At 39.5% G+C, this 21,466-nt stretch overlaps 1 protein-coding gene across 4 annotated transcripts in view; it reads left to right on the top strand.

The window, feature by feature from the left end:
* Positions 1-21,466, top strand: part of NR6A1 (nuclear receptor subfamily 6 group A member 1) — a 232,347-nt gene that overhangs the window by 150,800 nt on the left and 60,081 nt on the right. Inside the window, exon 1 of one of the 4 annotated variants that reach the window (XM_045469160.1) lies at positions 8,053-8,394. The exons of the other annotated variants lie outside the window; for them this stretch is intronic. Coding sequence (XP_045325116.1) covers positions 8,379-8,394 — 16 coding nt within the window. The 5' untranslated portion in view covers positions 8,053-8,378. Of the gene's footprint in view, positions 1-8,052; positions 8,395-21,466 lie in introns of those variants that run through there. 4 annotated transcript variants of the gene reach the window in all.

Raw genomic sequence — 21,466 nt, 5'->3', positions numbered from 1 at the left:
AGGGGTGCCTGGGTGACTCAGTCGGTTAAACAGCCGACTCTTGATTTTGGCTTAGGTCATGATTTTGTGGCTCATGATTTTGAGCCCCAAGTCAGACTCTGCGCTGACTGTCAGAGCCTGTTTGGGATTCCCTATCTCCCTTGCTCTCTTCCCCTCCCCTACTCGGCAGGCGCACACGCGCTCTCTCTCTCAATAAATAAATAAACTTAAAAAAAAAACAACACCTTTAAGGAGCGCCTGGGTGGCTCAGTCAGTTAAGCATCCGACTTCAGCTCGGGTCATGATCTCACGGTTCGTGGGTTTTGAACCCCACATCGGGCTCTGTGCTGACAGCTCAGAGCCTGGAGCCTGCTTCAGATTCTATGTCTCCCTCTCTCTGCCCTTTGCCCGCTCACACTCTGTCTCTCTCTCTGTCTCAAAAATAAATAAACATTAAAAAGAAAATCTTTAAATAAAGTATTGTAATGAACCCATGTACCCAGCCTCAGTAACTATCATCCAGTCTCTAATTCTGTCCCATGCGTACCCCCACCCACTTTCTCCCCTTCCATATTATTTTGAGTCATGTAATTTTTGTACCATGTGATTTCGTCCATTAATATTCTGGTATACACCTCTACAAGATATTTTTTATCTACAGATTTCTCCATCTTTTTTTTCCTTCTAATTAGTTTAAGAGATTGAGTAATTTGTCTTGATGAGTTACCACAACCCAGAGTTTGCTAATTGCATTTTTGTGCTGTAGATGAATGTGTTCCTCTTTAGTTCTTTTTTTATTTTAGTTGTTGGATCTAGAGGCTTGATCATCTTCAGATTCAACTTTTTTGACAAGACTATTTTATGGGCGTGTTGAGTTCTTACACCAGAAGATATATTACTGTCTTATTCTCTTATTTTAGCTGTTGATGGTCAATATCTAGGATCCATTATTTCAGAGTAATATTCTAATTCCAGTATTTTCTGTTCATATATTTGTTGGAATGCTTCTATGAAGAGAAAATTATCCATTGCTGTTTATTATCCTGTGGTATATTTCACTTAGGAAAGGCAGGATAAATACACGATTCTTTCCCTTTATGTAAACGTTTTCAAAATGCTGTGTTGGTTCTCTAGCATTGTTCAATGGTGACAAAATTTGCTTAGAATCCTGAATAATTTATGGATTTAAGCATTTGTATTCCAGTTAATTGTAATTTTTTTAAAAAGAATACTCAGATTGCCCCATCTTTGGATAGAGAGTGGCCGCTTTGGCAGCTTTTTGAGGGGATTGAAAAAACAGGAACGGTGACAGGTTGAATGTGGGTGAGGTCAAAGGGAAGAAAGGAGTCAAGGAAAGAGTCTTTTTGACTTGGGAGTTGAGGCTATGCCCTGAAACAAGGAGCCCAGAAAGAGGAACAGGTTTTAAAGAGAGGACATGTTTGGACATGTCCGAGATGCTTACGATTACTAGGTGGAAATGCCCAAGAGGCAGCTGGATATCAAGATGTAAGTCTCAGGAGAGTAATCCAAGACTCCAGGACCCAGGATAGGGCTCAGTTGCTATGTGTAGTTGACTCAGGTTGGGATTATGTGTGTTATATTTTGATAAAAATCAATCTCTTTGTGATCTGAAGCCAGGTTCTACCCCAAAGCAAGATTAGTAAGCCCCTGTTGCCTTCTCTTTTTGTTGTGCCTATCCTTAGTCAGGTTCAATCTCTAGTAGAGCAGAAAGGACAGGGTTGGTTGCAGGTAGAATTGCCACTTGGCTGGTTTACAACCGGTCCTGTTGGTTTTCAGATTTATTACACCCAATCCCTCAATTAGAGGAGAGCTCTGTGTATGGGTAGGATTTATTGGATTGGAATTGAGGCTGAGTGAACTGGTTTTGGCTTTGCAGGAATGGCCTACTGTAACCTTTTTGTGAGTATTGGTATTCTTGAAAGATTTTCTCATCCTCTTCCGTGTTCCTGTGCTCTGAAGCAACCATTTTCCTTTCTTCCCTCCTCTAGTCAACAAATCTTCATTAAGCACCTGTTTTTTGTCAGGTACTGGGGATACATTGGTGAACAAGAATAAGGGGCACAGTTCCCTGCCTTCATATAGCTTGGAATCTAGTGGGAGATATATATGTTAATCAAAAGATCACTAGCAACATGTGACTCCACACTAATATAGGAACTCTGCAAATAGGACATATTGGTTAGAAATCTTATACAACCAGTGCTGAACCTTCATTTATTGGAAGGTTACAAGTCATATAAAACAAAAGTCCTGACACATAAAGGACTCTGAAGTGGAGTTCATCCAGGGGGAAAAGCTTCCTATGAAGTAAGGTGAAAGAGTTAGAAAATACGGAAATTAACACACCATTAAATTCAATAAGAGAACTGCACATACCCACCTCACAAAAAACATACACCAAGAACCTTCCGATTGCCTTAGCATATTATGAATGCCTACTATATGCTAAACCCAGGGCTGGACCCTGGGCTTACCAAGGCTTGACTCTTTGGGGGTGTATTCAGATTAATAAGGAAGATAGAATGGTAAAATAAAAATACTAAATGATATGTACTGTCATGGAATATTTTAGGAATCCCAGGCAGTATGGAAGAAGGGTGTGATTTGACTCTGTCTGATTTGAGGGCTGAGAGGATGGAGTCTTAGAATACCTCACAGTGGAGGTGATACTTAAATTGATTCCAGAAAGATGAGTAAGTGGTAGTGGAAACAATAAGGAAGTAGTGAGAAGAGTTGTTCCAGGCAAATGGAATAGTTTAGCATACTTGCACTACAAGTGATTCAGTATAGTTGGTGATGGATGCTTACAGAGTGGTGATAGATGAAGCTAGAGAAATCAGCAGGGGTTGGATTAGTAAAGGATGTGGACCTTTATTCTGCAGTGCCTGGAAGCCATTGATGGGCACAGTGACATTATGCTACAGTTATTGGTGGCTTGGGGGTGGGGGGCGGGGTATTTTACAGGCCTTTGCCCAGATTCCTCACTTACATATAACTTAATTACTTATTGGCAGAAACCTCTTGTATTATCTGATCCCCCCACCCCCACTCTGGGTTAGGCAGATGGATGGATGGATGATGGAAAATGAAGCAACTTCAAAAAGTCAGGGCTGAAACCAGAGTCTGAAAACTATTGGGCTTCAAGTACTTTTCCTTTTTAGGGGCACCAAAGGAGAAAGGTTCTCTGTCCATTTGCTTTGTCCCTAAATCTTATTTTTACTACTTAAATATTTTTTTTCTTTCATTTACACATGTGGCTCAATAATAGTTTGAGCTGTTGTAATATTCAGAGCCACAGTACTTATTTCCATTAATCTCTGGTCTGGCCTGGGTCTTAATTGTGAAGAAGATAAACAGGCAGGGGCGCAATATAGGATGAGTAAGTCTCATACTATAATCTGTTTTTAATTGTGATACTTTAAAATTTTACATACAGGGGCATCTGGATGGCTCAGTTGGTTGAGCGTCTGAATTTAGCCCAGGTCATGATCTCACAGTTCATGAGTTTGAGCCCCACATTGGGCTCACAGTTGTCAATACAGAGCCTGCTTTGGATTCTCTGTCCCCACCGCCCCACCCTTCCCCTGCTCATGCTTTCTCAAAAATAAAGCATTTAAAAATAAATCAAAAAATTTTACACACAGAGTCTTGCCTGGAGAATTAAGGAGATTTTTTTTTAAATGGAGGAATGGCTTACTCGTTCCAGATTCTTCAGTTTGTTGGTGGGAAACTGATCCAATTAAATACCATACCCATATTTAAATTGCCTTGTTTCAAAAATGTCTTTCCTTAGTTGATTTTTGCAAATTAGGATCCAAATAAGGTACATACATTGCATTGGGTTGTTATATATAAGGCAATTAAAAAAATTTTTTTTCTTTTAATTTTTATTTATTTTTGACAGAGAGAGAGAGAGAGAGCATGAGCAGGGGAGGGGCAGAGAGAGAGGGAGACACAGAATCCGAAGCAGGATCCAGGCTCTGAGCCGTGAGCACAGAGCCCGACGCGGGCTTGAACTCACAGACTGCGAGATCATGACCTGAGCCGAAGTCGGACACTCAACCGACTGAGCCACCCAGGCGCCCCTATATAAGGCAATTTTAAAATCACACCCTATAGTCTTTTCTTCCTTAAGCCAGTTACGTTACTCTTCTGCATACAGATTTCATTCTGGCTTTTTGTTTGTTTACTTTCTTTTTAAGTTTATTTATTTTGAGAGAGAGAGAAAGTGGGGGAGGGACAGAGGAGAGAGCAAGAATCCCAAGCAGACTCCACACCATCAGCACAGAGCCTGATGTGGGGCTCGATCCCACAACCCTGGAAATCATGACCTGAGCTGAAATAAAGAGTTGGACACTCAACCAGCTGAGCCACCCAGGTACCCCTCATTCCTGACTTTATAGCAAAGGCATTAAAAAGTCTTTTGGGATCTACCTGGCTCTACCCGTTCCTTCAAGTTCTGAAATATCTTTCCTATCTGTCTGCTTACAGAACTACAAGGTTCAGCTCAAATGTAAGACCCTCTCTGTGGCATCAGGCTCCAATCTAATGAATTATCCATTCTTTTTGTTTCCTTAACATTTAGTACCCACCTGTTACACTACTCATAACATCCTATTGTTGGTTATCTGTTTAATATTTGTACTACAAGTAGGTTAGTGTGGAGTGGTAGAAAATGAAGCTGGAGAAGTCAGCAGGTGGTGAGTACCTCTAGGGCAAGGATCACATAATATTAATTTGAGTCATCTCAGGCAGCCTGGTGCCTAGCTTATAGGAGATACTCAATGAATGTTTGTAGAATTGAATGAAAAACCCATTTCTAGAATATTTTTAGTTTCCATCTTTGAGGGGTGTTTTTTGTTTGTTTCTTGTTTCCTGAACTATGAATTCCCCTCTCCACTCCAGGAGAAAAGGCAAAACTGGAAATCATATCTAAGTATGTTCTTTGTTGTTCTTGTTCTATATTCAGGAGGTTTGCTCGTTAGTCTTAGATAGTATGGATTTCACCTGGCTGTGTTTCATTATTCCTGTTCAGTTGAATTCAACTCTTTCCTTTGCCATAGGGAATGTTTGTATCAAAAGATCTGACAGATGACAACCTGAGACCTTGGGCTCTAGTTTTTTGTTGTTTGCAAGGTTAAAAAGGAATTTAAAATATTTTCTGCATACTTATTTTCTGAAATGGATAGAGGTTTTCTAACTAGTCCTCCTCCATCACAGTGGTCATATGGCTTTCACTCTACATCAGACTTTCATTGAAAGTTATTAAAGATAAGGCTGAAATAACTCCAGTGATTGGCCACTAGAATTGCTCTCTTTGTTTTACTTGAAGGACCAAGTATTACATCTTGATACCTCTCTTTAGCTTCAGATCTACAGTCTTCTTTGAAAGCTGCCATTTGAATAAACAGATAGGAAATAATGTTGAATAGTAACATCCGAGAGGGTTTGTTTCTTTTATTCAAGATCTGTGGCATAATGGAAGAAATAAGGGACTAAAATACTTGGTTCTGGTCTTTGTTGGTCTGATGACTCTTGCCTCTTCCTTTCATTGGGCCTCAGTTTCCTCATTTATAAAATGAAAGTGGAACCATCTCTTGCAAGATTAACTAAGGTTCTGCCATTCACAATTTAGACTCGGCTTTTAAATTCTTAGATATGTAGTATGTAAATGGTTAGATGTAGAATTTTGTTCATCTACTTTTTTCTATATTACAAAGCTAGTATTAATAAAAATGTTGCTGATGTCTTTTCTTTTTTCTCCTTCCCATTCATAAATTCTAGGGATCCTTTTAATCTCTTTAAATGATTTTTCTTACTTACAATGGTTTGTAACAATCTAACTGGGACCCTTAATTAAGATTTACAGTTTGTCTTTTGCATTCACATGGTAAATGAGATGTATGTTCATGTTCTCTTTTCCCCTTCCTCCCTGTAGAACCTATAAAGGACTTTAGGGGCACCTGGGTGGCTCAGTCGGTTGAGCATCCAACTTCGGCTCTGGTCATGATGTCATGGCTCATGGGTTTGAGCCCCGTGTCACGCTCTCTGCTGACAGCTCAGAGCTTGGAGCCTGCTTCAGATTCTGTGTCTCCATCTCTCCCTGCCCCCCCACCCCCCGCTGGTACTCTGTCTCTTTCTCTCAAAAATAAATAAACATTAAAACAATTAAAAAAACATTTTTTTAAAAGAACCTATAAAGGACTTAAAAAAAAAAAACCACTATAGGACTGAGGATGTTGAAGAATATGACTCTGTATCCAAAGATTAAGATTAACCCATCTTCTTAAACTATGTTAAAGATTTGTTCCTGGGGCGCCTGGGTGGCTCGGTCGGTTGGGCGCCCGACTTCAGCTCAGGTCATGATCTCATGGTCCGTGAGTTCGAGCCCTGCGTCGGGCTCTGTGCTGACAGCTCAGAGCCTGGAGCCTGTTTCAGATTCTGAGTCTCCCTCTCTCTCTGCCCCTCCCCCACTCATGCTCTGTCTCTCTCTGTCTCAAAAATAAATAAACGTTAAAAAAAAAAAGATTTGTTCCTGGGCTTATGAGTATATTAAGGATTATTGCTAAGCCTCACCCTTAAAAATCAAAGGCACTGCTTCACTCTTGATCCTGGGAGCCGGACTGATAACTTCCCATTTTGTCGTGTCTTCAAAGGTTGGTGCAGTGAAAGCAAAGATGCTTACTACCCCTCTCTTGTATGCAGGGGCTGAGTTTTAGATATACCTGTATCCTTCAGGGAGACAGAGAGCTGTCCTTTGAAGGAGTGTTCCCTTCACTTTCCCCTTATTCAGCTTTCCCCCGTCATTCTTTTTATAGTCACTTTACTAAAATTACGAGAGCTGCGTTAAGTTCCACAGAGACTGAGAAGAAAATCTCTATTAATTTCCTATAAGACTGGGAGTGGGGAAACTGGTTGATGTATTTCTGTTGGGGTGAGGTATGTGGTGGTAATAGCAGAACATTTATTTTTAGGCAGATAAATTATAACCTTTTTCTTCTCTAAATCATTGGTCACTTTTTCTTTAGGCCCTACTTTGTAAGATAACCCCAATGGTCTCTTTTAGTTGGAGAAGCCCTCTTAGTAACAGTAGTAGCAATATTTGCCCTTCTGTTATATGGCTGCCAAGTGACAGACTCCACTCCCACTCCCAGGAGGGTCTCCTCTTTTTTCTGGAACACTGCTATAAAATGTGCCCAGCCTTAAGTTATTCCCAAGGCTAGGCTAAAGAGAAAGGGAGATTTCGTAGGATGCAACAATTTTGCATGGTTAAAAAGCATTTATCACTGGGAATCTGTCTGTCTTTAGATCATCCCACCTTCTTTGAGGAGCTTGCTCTGTTTTTGTTTCCTGCCATCTCAATGGATAGCTGAATGTTTGACATCATCTGTCATTAGCATATGGCTCAGATTTGCCAGCCTCTGTGGCTCTGTGGCAAGGTTTGAGCGCGTATATGCATAAACACACTCCCCTGTGTGTTACTAGTATGGTTCACCATCAGGGAGGCATAGCGTAAGATTGCTTAAGATCTTAGGAGTTTTAAGGAATGAAGCTTACTTTAAAGATTTAAGCTTTGGGCTGGGGGCAGGGAATGATATTTCTAACCTTTGTGCATTCTAAAAGGATTTTGCAGACCTAGTTTTCTTTCTCCACATGTTGACATGAATGTGTATAACCAGAGCATGGAAATTAAGGGCCAGAATTAAAGTGAACCCTGCAGATATCAGAGTTCCGTGTTTTAATTTTCTCAGAAGAATTTGCCTTGTCATTGTTTATTATAATGACAAAAAGCAGGGAATCCCAGTCTTACCCTCCCCCTTCAACCCAATACATGCATAACATGGAGTTTTTGTTTTGTGTTTTCCTTGTGCCAAATATTTCAACTTTCTAAAATTTCTAATCCAGAATATAGGAAAATATAGTATAGAATAGCTCTTGAAAGAAAAAGGAGAAAAAATGCCAGATATTAGAACCCTTTTAAATTAAATGAAAACTAAGTCTTCTAAAAGGCTGCCTTTTAATTTTAAGATCACAGTTTAAAGAAGTCCAGAGGAGTATTTCCTATTAAATGTTCCACAATACTTTTCAGAGAGACGTGCTAGGCAGTGTTGTTAACTAAAGAAAATAAGTCTATCAGTTCCACTTAGATAACCTTTGGTAATAAACGAACTCCATACACGTTGTGACCTTAGCGCCTGAACTTTCTAATCACATGACTGGCTTGTAAACTGACCTGTGAGGATGACTGTCGTAGTCCCAGCTAAGAGAGAGAAATTGGCCAAGTGTCGGAAGGGTGGTCATCAAGCTGGACTTGTCCCGTAATCTCTGTTTCTTCATGGCTGCGATAGAACTTCTCAACAGACTCCGAGAAGCATGAAATGGAGACATGGGAAGGTAAGGGAATTGACTGTTTAAGTTTGGGCCCAAATCTGAGGTTTAGAAATTTTCTTTGAAGGTTTAGAACAAATAGTACCCTTGAGGGAGGTGGGAGGCAGTCCAGTCCTTTTTTGTGTCTTGGAAAAATTCAGCCAATAAGTTTTCATATACATTGCAATTGGGTATAAATGTTTTGGAATGTAGAAGAGCGAGGGAGAGATATAGTAAATTAATTGTTGTGGTTGATGATTTTAAGAGAGCGGGGGAAAAAAAAAAGAAAAAAACTGGATTTAAATTTTACAGTGACTTGAAAAAAATTGTAAACTTCACTTTTCATCACAATCCTTACATAAAGTTTACATTTTAAAAAATTGTTCTGCTTACCTCTTGACAGAATTTGTTTATATTTTAAATTCCTTAATCCAGTTCACCATCTGTGAAAGCCTTATTTAGTACTGTTAATTATAGATAGTATTGGGGTCATGAGGCTGTTGATAAGGTAGCCTCATTTCCTTTGGGGGAACTTAGATACTTTACGGTTTGGGGTATAAGACTAAGCCACTGCTAATTTCTTTTTAAGTAGGGTGTTTTTGAAATGGGTAAATTCATTATTCTCTCTCTCTCTCTCTCTCTCTCTCTCTCTCTCTCTCTCTTTCTCTCTGTTTCATTATAGCAACTAGTAAGTATTGCAATTTGTGTATTCAGAGATTGGCTCCTACTTGTGTGAAAAACCCCAGTGCCCCAAAACTTTATTATTTGGGCCAGAAAATTCATACACAGCTAAAAAAAAAGCTAGAAGATGACTGACTCTTGGTATTAAAGATTTGCTCTGTTTGTTTGCTGTGTTTATAGAGTCTAAGAGTTTGCCAAAAGTTTGGTTTCTTGTAGGCAAGCTCTGTTGAGCTATAGCCAGAAGAGTTTCAGATTTGAGGTAGTTGGTAAATTTCTGGGATATTAACTAATGAAATAGATAGTCCTAGGAAAGCTTCCTAGCCCCTTGCAGCATGGCTAACATCTGCCACGGGCAGCTTTGCAGTTTCATTCTCACTCTGAAGATGGACAAACTGGGGAAGTGGGACCGACTTCCTCCCAAACAACATTATTCTTTATAGTAATACTCCCTCTCCGTTCTTTCCCAGCACCATATATGCCAGAATTATTACCTTTATTGGTTTTTAATGTATATTAGCGGAAACAACAAAATTTGTTGAAATTATCAGTTATATGCAAGACCTATTATTTTTCATTTTGAACAGCTTCCTCTTCTTCCCCCAATATTCACAGAAATTCCTTTAACCTGGGTATACTAGCTTTTCCAGAAAGGAGTCATTTAAGAAGTAAGATTTGCTGTGGATCCATTGGAATAGGAGTTTAAGTATAGGCAGAGATGCCAGAGCTGTGGTTACGTAAGTTTGGAAAGGATAGCTCTGGAGGATTTGGATATTTTTCCAGCCAGCTTGAATCTCTTAGTGTCATATAGTCCACAAATTCTGAAAGAGAAAAAAGATTTGAAGAGAAAGTTCTCACTCAGTTCTAATTTAATTAAGTATTGAAACTTTGATTTTCTTGGCTGTTCAATGACAGAAAATAATTTATGGTACTAAAACAAGGACTTCTATAAAACAAGGAAGTGAATTTTAAAATTTCCACCTGAGTCTTCCATATAAAACTCTAGCAAAGCAAAATGAATTATCCCAGCTGAAGGAGATCTTTGGAAGCTTAAAAAGCAAAATCATACTACTTACAAAAGAGTGCAGTGAAAATGCTACTGTAAAAAAGTGTTGCCTGGTTTTAGATATTGGGCCCTTGTCCATTTAAATTAACCTTTGTCACAGCTGGGCATACAAATGTTTTGTTTTAGTTCACAGAGGGTTAACTCTATTCAAGCTTTCACTGTGGCAGGCCTGATCTGTGGAGTCATACAATCTGGTCTTTCAGCCCTGCCAGTCGCTAGGCAGGAAGTCTTATTTCTTAAGCTATCTTTCAGAATGGGGGGTTGGGATTTGGAGAAAGGTGGGGGAAGGGCCTTGGAGCATCTGTAAGGATCAATAACAGAGAGTGAGCCGCAAGAGAGGCTATTGTGCACACTTCAAGATAGATGCAGCCCTTGTGCATGGCCCCTGCCTGGCAGGACAGACACCTAAAACCAAAACAATGCCACCAAATGAATTCCTTGTGAAAATCAGATTGCTCTTAAAGGAGAAAATACTTTAAAGAGTGCCCTTTTAATGTTGGGAATATTCTCATTCCTCAACTTGCTAGGATCAGGCAGTCCCCACTAGAAATAACTCCAAATTGATTTTTAAACGGCTTTTGTCCTCATGCTAATACTGTATTGAATTGGAGAGGGTGATCATTTTGGTCTTAGTCACATGCATCAGTGCATTGAGTAATCTTTTTTCTTTCTCTTTCTTTCCCCCCCCCCCCCCACCCCTTCTTCCTTCTTTCTTTTTTATTCTAATGTTTGCTTTACCATACTGGCGTTGGAGGCACCATTAAGGGAATGAAAAAAAACAAAATTTGGTTAGGATTTGAGTAACACATGTGTGAAATCCCTCCCCTGGCAGCTGGTATTGGCTCTTGAAACTTCATCTGAACTAAACAGATGCTCTTAGTGTGTTATTTTGAGATCATTTAAACCAGACTCATAGCCAAGAAATCTTCAAAAATCATAGGTCTTATTTTAAAATGCATTGAAGTCATGATATCATGCCACCTTTTACAAATATCATATGGGTATTGATTGAACAGAGATGCCTGAGCTTGGAAAAGTGAGCAGTTCCACCAATGAAATTATGATTTTAAAAGCACAACCAAGTATGTTGTAATTTTACTCCAGTCCAGATTTTCATCTTTTGAATTCTTCTTTCCTAAGCCCACCTATAACATTCCTGTTTTACTGTATCCTTTTTTCAGAGGACTAAGGCAGTGGTTCAGTAGGTGCTTTTATGATGCAAATTCTTTATGGCTGTTGGAAAGAGTAATGGAGTCATTGCCGCCTCTCTTCCACTAAGCCCCCAAAGTATTGGTGACAACTGATGGTAACAGCTGTGGAAAATGGAATCATAAAGAGACTCTAATATCCTTCTCCCCATTTGAAATCTTTCAGGAATAAATGCATAAACCAACTTAGGGTCCATAATGTGACTTGCAGATACACTATGGAATAGGGTGGAGAGAAAGACCTGCAGTTGAAATGAGCCCCAAGTGTAATTTTATGCTTCTTGAGTTGAGACCTGACATATTCACCTGGACAGTTTTGAGACTTGAGAAAATACATAGACACTTAACAAGATCATCTGGATATTTTTAACCCATCCCTCACCTCTACCCTTATTCTGGGAAAAATGATGTATTAAAAGAAAATCTAGGTTAATCATCATAGACTCTCCTTGATATCATTGTTTTTGCCTCTCTGATACATTATAATTCTGCATTAATATTTAATTTAAACCAAGGGGATCAATTCTTTTAATGGACATTTTCCTGAGATACACAAATATTACTAACAAAACTTAGAAGTTCAGTTACCGTTTACATTGTATTAAAATGGGGTATGAAACCTACCATGACCCTTTGAACAATGTGGTCTTTAATGTGCTTTAAGGGGGAGGGCCTAGGGAAGGAAAAGCCATAAAAGTCTTCAGGGTTCAAGATGAGGTTGGGATTTTATCCCATTGCCTTTGTCATTTTCACACACAAACATCACTGCAATCATGTTTGATTTAGCGTCCTTAATACAATGAGGTGGGAGAACAAAAGGATATTAGAGGCATAAGTATGGAAACCAAATATTCTCTCTTCCCCTCCAGATTTTTTCAGATCATTTTGTTTTCCCTGTCTCCCCTGCTACTGGGATTTCCTTTTAAACCAATGAAATCCATTCATTTTTAAGGATCTTCTCTCTGCATGCCTCAGTGGTTTTTTGAGCAATTGAAAAACAAGCCACTCCTCAAATATTTTTTAGCCACGTGAAAAGCCCTTTCCCAAAGACTTGGTAAAAAACACCATAATTAGGAAAAATGCATCTACTCCTATTTCAAGGTTGAGAATTTGGGGGCGTTCCTGATGCACAGCTGTTTTACATATTTTGAAAAGCCTGATAGATGTAAAGGTCATTGCTAACTCTAACAAGGTCTTGATGCTCACACTGTCATCCAAGGACCTTGCATTAATTAGGATGGGAAGCATGGAAGGTCAGGAGTCAACTGACTGGTGGGCCTCTGTGAATTGTCATTGGGGCCTGGAAGAATTCCTATAGGATTTTTAGGTGTTAAAACAAAACAAAAACAAAAACAAAAATAAAACCTGCTGCAGCTTCCATGGCCTCTGAGCAGATCCCTTGGTCTGTGTGGTAAGAACTCATTCCCTGTTGCCCAAATGGCTCATAAAAACTTGGTTGCATCTGTTGCTTTGCTATGTAGCCTTCCCAGTGTTGGGTAAAGAGAATGTCAGCAGCCTGATTCTGTCACTTGGCCAAGTCACTTGACCTCTGTGAGCCTCAATTTCCTCGTAGGTGCAACAGGGGATAGTAATAACCAATCTCACAGGGTTGCTATAGGAGTTAAATAAGAGAACCTCTGTCACAGCGCCCAGCGCATGCTTAACATGCCTTGAAATTGGAATGAGTTTTGAAAGAATGGCAAGTTTAGGGAGATTAGGAAGGAGAGGATTCTTGGTGAGCCTGTAGCTGGTACTATTTAATATTCCAAGTAGGAAAGCCTGCCCCTCACCTCCCCCATGCCTCCATTCAATGAGCAACGTTTAGGGAGGGGCCCTTTGGAAATTTAGCCTTGAAAATGCCGTACAACTAGTGAGACAAGCTGCTGAGCCTTCTCCTTTACAACCAGTTGCTATGTTAATAATCTATCCCTGAGCTAATAAAAATAATTAGTAATGAGAGGGTCTCTGCAAAAGTTGCAGGTTTTTTTCCCCCTGAGTCTTTTACAGTTGGTTGATTGGAAGAAAAAGAAGAGAGGATGGACTCTAAGTGAGCAGATTAAGTAATGGTCAGGAAAGAAAGGATAGTCAAGTTAGTCATCTCCTTCTATGTGTTTAGTAGATAAATAGATGCCAAGACAGTGGCTATGGCCATACTTAATAGCTCCTTCTTAGAAGCTTTACCATGAGCTGGTAAAGTTGAGAATACTGTTAGCATGCTAATCACTGCACTGTTTAACTTTGGAATCTTCAGTCTCCCTGCCTTCTGGGGGTTGAGAGCTTGTATTAGTGGCTCATTATTCTGATCTCTGTGTATAAAATTATAACTTATGTAGCCAACATTCATTGAGCATTTACTGTGTTCTAAACCCTGGGAATACAGGTGAATTAGAACTGTAGCTCCTCTTTTGGAATAATGTTAATGTTTCTTAACAGATACTAACAATTATAGGGAGAGGAGGAACATTGGCTGCAAAAACATTATTCAAAACTGGCAGAAGGATTTGTTTTCACTTTGGGGCCCTGGATTTCTTTAGCTTTTTTTTTTTTTTTTTAATAAGCTAGCTACATATTTCTTGAAACATCTTTGCTCTTCCAAATGTATGGTTCCAAAATAGAATATTCAAATATTTTTCTTAACATAGTAAAATTAGAGTCCTGGATTGCAATTGGCAAAAGTGTGGAAATACTCTAAACATTGTTACTCTGTTTGCATCCTATTCACTGTTAGCAAAAATGTTTTCCTTTTGTGAGGTTTCAGCATGTTCTTTCAAAGTAATGGCTACAGCAACCTAGCTTTGCTTTTCAAAGGAGTGGATAAGTTATGGGTAACATTAAATATCAATTACAGTTCATTAAATAATCACTCTATACAGCAAATGCGTGTTTTGGACATTAAAAAAAAATATATCATCCCAGTGGCCATTTAATCCCAAAATGCATGCACTTGAGTCAGTGTGGAAAGAGTATGTTACGTGAAAAGTTTGGCACCCAATAGGTGTTACTCATGGAAGTCTTGGCTGTATGTATATGCACACACTCTCGTATGCATTGATGGGTTTTGTTTTTTTGTTTTTTGTTTTTTTTTTTTTATTTTTATTTTTTAATTTTTTTTTTCAACGTTTTTATTTATTTTTGGGACAGAGAGAGACAGAGCATGAACGGGGGAGGAGCAGAGAGAGAGGGAGACACAGAATCGGAAACAGGCTCCAGGCTCTGAGCCATCAGCCCAGAGCCTGATGCGGGGCTCGAACTCACGGACCGCGAGATCGTGACCTGGCTGAAGTCGGACGCTTAACCGACTGCGCCACCCAGGCACCCCGGGTTTTGTTTTTTAACTTTGCCATGAGATACTTGCTAATTGCTTAGGATTCTAGGTTCCTTTTAAATAGGCAGATACCAGTATCTTTGGTTTCATGCCTACCTGCCTTTTGGAATCATGTACACTAAAATACTTGCCATGAGGTTGCCAGTCTGATAATAGAGAAAAACTACCCACCATAGAATAGGTTTAATATAGAAAGTTCACCATATGTCATATGCTGAAAAATAATTCCGTTTCTTTGTTCTTTATTTCTACCAACCATTAGTCTTACCCCAAAGTAAGAGAATGATGAATGTCTAGGGAGTCTTGAGGAGTAGGGGGAAGGAGTGCTAGTTTTATGAAAATATTGATTCAGTGCCTCAGGGAGCAGAACTGTTTGGTTCTGATGGCTACATTAGTAAAATTGTGTGTGTGTGGTGTGAGAAGGAGTGCTTATGCATTGTTTAAGTTTCATGATTTTTGGTCTTAGTGATAAATATAGAGAGATTCTACCACTTACTCTGAACATTGTTTTACACATGGAAGTAGTTATAAAAGCACTTTTTGGCAAATAGTATGAGAATCTCCAATAATGCACATGTCTCTGTTCTGGGCCCAGTAAGCTAAATCTGGTCAGAAGATTTCCTTTTGGTAAAGCAAAAGAAAATGTGGCAACTACATTTTCCATTCTCCTAGAACATATGGTTTCACTTAAAGCATGCTAATTGGTCTCTCTTTAACCAAGACCTTAGAATTGGGCAGGGACCTAGGGAGCTAAGTACTGAGCTTTTAAGCATTAGCACAAGGTGTCTGAACTGGCCCACTAGTTTGTCATCTAGAGTTCTTATAAACTGTGCACTTTGATTTGCAAGTAGGGAAGCTATACTGTTCATTCATTCAACTGACATTCACTAGTGTTTGCTCTGTGCTTGGTATACATTAGGGATGCAGAAAAAGTAAGAATCTCTGTCTGCTCTGTGGACCATATAGCCTAGTAGAGATAAATAGGTAAGTGCAACAAAGTGTTGGAGGAACAATGATAGCAATCCTGGAGGGTACAGAGGTTATTGCAGAGGTAGGAGTGCTCATTTCTGTTTGGGCTATCAGGTTAGACTTCAACCAGGAAGGCATCATGAGGGATTGGTTGACATTTGCCAGGCCAGTAAAGGGAGGTAAAGGCCAGTAAAGGGAGGGAGGGTCTCCCAGGCAGAAAGAGGAGCATGACCAAAGGCCTAGCAATATAAAACAACCTGACTGAGTATGGGATGAGTTATAAGTAAGGCCCATATAGGTCAGGAAAATTGGTTGGTTCTAGATGCAAGGGATGCCCTAGAGAGAGCTTTAGTCTGTGAATGGATTCCTCTACCCCTGTTGAGCCTAAGAGAGCCCTGTTTACATTCTTCTTAATCCTCCCTTTGCAGATATGTTGAAGAGATTAATGTAGTACTTTGTTAGAAAGGAGCACAGATCTGCCTCAAAGCTAGAAGCCTGGACACCACTGCTGCTGGGATTTAGGGAGAGCATGCTATAGCCTTACTTAACCCTGTTACAAATTGTCAGGTCTTCTAGAGGGAAAGGGTTTGGTTAAATGCTTTTAAGCAGTTATACCCTCTGCCTAGGGTCATCTGTGCTCTGTGGGAATGTTCCAAACAGAAATGGAGTCTGTTGTATTTTTTTAATGAATGGAGAAATAGAGTCCTAATAATATCTTACCCAGACTCTTTGACTAGTTAAGACTAAGAGTTTCTTTTAGTTGTCTAGGGAAAGCTGTATATGTTTTTACTGAGGTAGTCCGTGTAGTTTTACTTCTATCTAGGTGAAATAGTTGATGATTAGTGACTAAAATATTACAGCGGTTTTGGTAGTATTTAGTATTAGTTGTTTACGTTTTAAATTTTAAATTTTATTTTAAAATTAACATGCAGTAAAATTGAGGAGTCTTGAGTTGGTGTACAGTCTCTGAATATAGATTTGTATAAACTACCACTACAATCAAGATACAGAACAGTTTAACCCCCTAAACTCCCTCATGCTACTATCCCTATGTGGTCATACCCTCACCTTACTCCTGACCTCCTAGCAACCACGGTCTGGTCTGGTCTGTTCTCGGTTACTCTAATTTTTTATCTTCCTGACAGTGGAAGTGTATAATATGTAACCTTTTAAAGCTGGCTTCTTTCACCAGTATAATGCCTTTGAGATTCATCCAAGTTGTTAACCTCTATCAATAGTTGATTCTTTTTTTACTGAATAGTATTCCATTGTACGGTTGTTGATCCATTCACCTTTTAAAGGACATTTGGGTATCTACTTTGGGGTGATTATGAATAGAGGTACTAAAAACATTCATGTACAAGTTTTAAGTGTGAACCTAAGTTATAATTTTTCTGTGATAAATTACTAAAAGTAGACTTGAGGGGGTCATATGGTTAAGTATATATTTAACTTCATAAGAACCAGGGCTCCTGAGTGGCTCAGTCAGTTAAAGCGTCCGACTTCGGCTCAGGTCATGATCTCGAGGTCTATGAGTTTGAGCCTCGTGTCGAGCTCGAGCCTGGAGCCTGCTTCAGATTCTGTCTCCATCTCTCTCTCTCTCTCTCTCTCTCTCTCTCTCTCTCAAATATAAACAGACATTTAAAAAAATTAACTTTATAAGAACCTGCCTGTTTTCCATAGTGGTTGTATCGTTTTACATTCTCATTTGAAAGGTGCCAGAGTTCTGGTTGCTCTAGATTTTTATCATGACTTGGTATTATTATTTTATTTATTTATTTATTTACTTACTTATTTATTTATTTATATGAAATTTATTGTCAAATTGGTTTCCATACAACACCCACTGCTCATCCCAACAGGTGCCCTCCTCAATGTCCATCACCCACCTTCCCCTCCCTCCCACCCCCCATCAACCCTCAGTTTATTCTCAGTTTTTAAGAGTCTCTTATGGTTTGGCTCCCTCCCTAATTTTTTTTTTCGGTATTATTTTAAAAACTTAGCCATTCTAATATGTAGTGGTATCTCATTTATCTAATGGCTAATGACGTTGAACATTTTTTCATATACTTATTTACCAGTCACATGTCCTCTTTGATGTAGTGTCCAAGTCTTTTACTTTTGTTTTTTTTTAATCCTTATCATTGAATTTTGAGAGTTCTTTACTTACTCAAGATGGAAAAGGCATACAGTTAGTAGTTATGGAAGCCATTCGCTAATATTTTGAGGCAATTTTTACTTTTAGTTTTTTGAGAGAGAATATGCGCAAGCATGTGTGTGAGCAGGGGAGGGGCAGAAGGAGAGAGAGAATCTTAAGCAGACTCCACGCCCAACATGGAGCCGGACACAAGGCTCTCTCCCAACTGTGAGATCATGACCTGAGCCAAAATGAAGAGTTGGACCCTTAACTGACTGAGCCCCTTCCAGGCAATTCTTTTTTTTTTTTTTTTTTTTTTAATTTTTTTTTTTTCAACGTTTATTTATTTTTGGGACAGAGAGAGACAGAGCATGAACGGGGGAGGGGCAGAGAGAGAGGGAGACACAGAATCGGAAACAGGCTCCAGGCTCTGAGCCATCAGCCCAGAGCCTGACGCGGGGCTCGAACTCACAGACCGCGAGATCGTGACCTGGCTGAAGTCGGACGCTTAACCGACTGCGCCACCCAGGCGCCCCCCTTCCAGGCAATTCTTAAAACCATAGTTTATGCATCATATCTTTTACAATGCTCAGCCTTTTCCTTTAATAGCCAACCTGTACTTTATGACACGTGGGTTTTTCTCACAATTCTTCAGTGCCTTGTGGGATTTAGGAATGTTAAACAGTTGAATTGATATATTATAATATATTAGGATCTGTAATCCTCTCCCTAGATATAAATTGCTCTCTTGACAATGAGAAAGGATTATTTCCAGTATATGGCATAGTGAGTAGAGGAAGGGTAGAATTATTAGATCAGGTCAGAGAATTAGGATAGGGCTTGATCATATAGGGCAATGGAATTTACTTGAAGTGCAAAAGGAAGTAATTAGAGCATTTTGAGCAGATTGTTTTTAAATATTTTTATTTTAAAAGGTTTTTTGAGCATTTAATTAATTAATTCATTTATTTATTTATTTTTGAGAGAGCAAGAGAGTACACAAGTTAGTGAGGGGACAGAGAGATAGAGAATCCCATGAGGGGCAGAGAGAAGGAGAGAGAGAAGCAGGGCTCGCTCGAAGTAGGACTTGTGCTCATCTGAAGTGGGTTGAGCAGATTTTTAAAAGACCCTTCCCACCCCCTACCACACTGGGGATGGGTTAGAAAATGGATTGTAGGGAGGCCAATAGTAGACAAATGGTCATCCAAGTGAGAAATGATGGTAGCTTAAACTAGGGCCAGTAGTACTAGAGATGGAGAGTAAATTTGAGATCTGTTTTGGAGGGAGAATTGATAGGATTTGTTGATAATTTGGACGACGGAATATAGAACAAAGTAAAGGGATTAAGGAATGACTCCTAGATTCTAGGCTTGAGCAACTAATTGGTATTGGTTTCAGTTAGTAATATGGAGAATGTTACCAAGAAACATGTTGATATAGGTCACAGGAATAGAATCTAGAATTACGTTCGGTAAGTTTGAGATGACTGTTAGAAAGCCAGATAGAGTGTTAAATATAAGGCAGTTTAGATGTCAAAGTCTGGAACTCAAGGGAGGTTTTTGGTTAAAGATGCACGTTAGGGGAATTGTCACAATATAAATGGAAGATTGAGTCCTTTAAAGAGAGGATATTGGTGGAAAAGATGTCCAGGGATCGACCCCTGAAGATATGTCAACATCCAGGAGTTCCAAAGATATTCTGTAAAAGAGATTGAGAAACTAGTAGTCTGGGAGAAAGGAGGAGAACTTGGAGAATGGTATTCTGAAAGCCAAGGTAGAAAAGTGTTAGAAAAAGGAAAGAATTCAGATACTTGTCCAATTTCTTTCATTCATTCAGCAAACATTCCTGAGTACTTTCAGTTTATAAGCCTACGTGGATAGGCCCTTGCAGTGATCAGGACAGATAAAGTGCTGGTCCACATAGAGTTTACATATATATTTTAAGGATTTCACTGTGAAACTATATAGCAATTCTGAGGCCCATCTAATATTCATTTCTGATATTTAAATTTCAGAAAGTTGCCTTGAACACGTTAACACTAAAGATGATTCCACAGTATTCCCAATTTCTGCAAAGAGTTACTAGTTTACTAGAATAGAAAGCTTGGTGTGCAAATTCACGTGATCTAGAATAATAGCCATTGAGCGTTGTAGATACATAGGTTATTTATTTATTTATAATTAAAATTTTTTTATTTTATTTTTTTAATATGTTTTTTTAAATGTTTATTTTTATTTTTGAGAGAGAGACAGAAACAGAGCACAAGCAGGGGAGGGGTAGAGCGAGAGGGAGACACAGAATCTAAAGCAGCTCCAGGCTCTGAGCTGTCAGCACAGAGCCTGACGCAGGGCTTGAACTCATGAACTGTGAGATCATGACCTGAGCCAAAGTCAGACGCTTAACCAAATGAGCCACCCAGATGCGCCCCCTCTTTTTTTCAGAGAGAGTGAGTGAATGCACATGTGAGCAGGGGAGGAGCAGAGGGAGAGAGAGAGAATCTCAAGCAGGCTCTGCACTGAGCATGGAGCCCCAACATGGGGCTCGATCCCATGACCCTGGGGTCATGACCCAAGCTGAAATCAAGAGTCAGATGCTCAACCGACTAAGCCACCCAGGTGCCTCTACATAGGTCAAACTAGTTGAGGGGCACCTGGGTAGCTCAGTTGGCTAAGCATCCGACTTCAGCTCAGGTCATGATCTCACAACTTGAGAGTTCGAGCCCTGCGTCAGTCTCTGTACTAACAGTTCAGAGCCTGGAGCCTGCTTCCTATTCTGTGTCTCCCTTTCTCTCTGCCCCTCCCCTGCTCGTGCTCTGTCTGTCCTGTCTCAAAAATAAATAAATGTTAAAAAAATTTTTTTGAACCAGATGAAATGCAGAGGTAGCTACAGCGTAGAGGTTACTTATGTAAACATGCACTAATTAATTTTCTGGACCTCAGTTCCTCTAGGTTGCGGAACTAGTGTTTCTCAAGCCCCCTCTGGCTTTGAAATTTAACGACTGCAAAGTCCAGGATCACATAATCAGAGAAGTCACAAATGGTAATATGCATAACAGTAAACACATCAACTCTCAAAGTCAGTAATATCCTCATAGGTGAAACCTTCAGTAGCCAGATCAGTCTCTAATTCAGTGTTTGACGGGAGAAGCACAAGATTTTAACAGTTGGAAGCTACACTATAATGGAAGTCCCTAAGAGCCTCTTTGAAATGAATGCAAAGACAATTTTGTGTATGCACACTTTCCTAAAAGAGATTTTTGGCAGCTCTGCCTTAACCATTTGGTAGAATTGCACTATGTGTATTTTCACCTTGCTAACAAAGACCTGTAAATTAAACTCAAAAGCATGGAAGATATTTCTTTCTTTATTTTTAAAAGATTTTATTTTATTGCTAAAATTTTTTCACTCTTTATTTTTGAGAGAGTGCACGTGAGCAGGGGAGGGGCAGAGAGGGGCTGATGTGAGGCTTGAACTTACAAACCGTGATACTATGACCTGAGCTGAAGTCAGACACTTAACAGACTGAGCCACCCAGGTGCCCCAAGATTTTATTTATTTATTTTTAAAATGCATTTTTTTTTCAAGTTTGTTTATTTATTTTTGGGAGAGACGGAGACAGGGTGAGTGAGGTGGGGTGTGTGTGTTGCGGGGAGAGACAATCCCAAGCAGGCTCTGTGGTGTCCGCACAATGGGGCTCAAATTCAGGAAACCGTGAGA

Source organism: Leopardus geoffroyi, chromosome D4, assembly GCF_018350155.1.
Source record: "Leopardus geoffroyi isolate Oge1 chromosome D4, O.geoffroyi_Oge1_pat1.0, whole genome shotgun sequence".
NCBI lineage: Eukaryota > Metazoa > Chordata > Mammalia > Carnivora > Felidae > Leopardus > Leopardus geoffroyi.
This window is presented reverse-complemented; position numbering and strand designations above follow the sequence as displayed.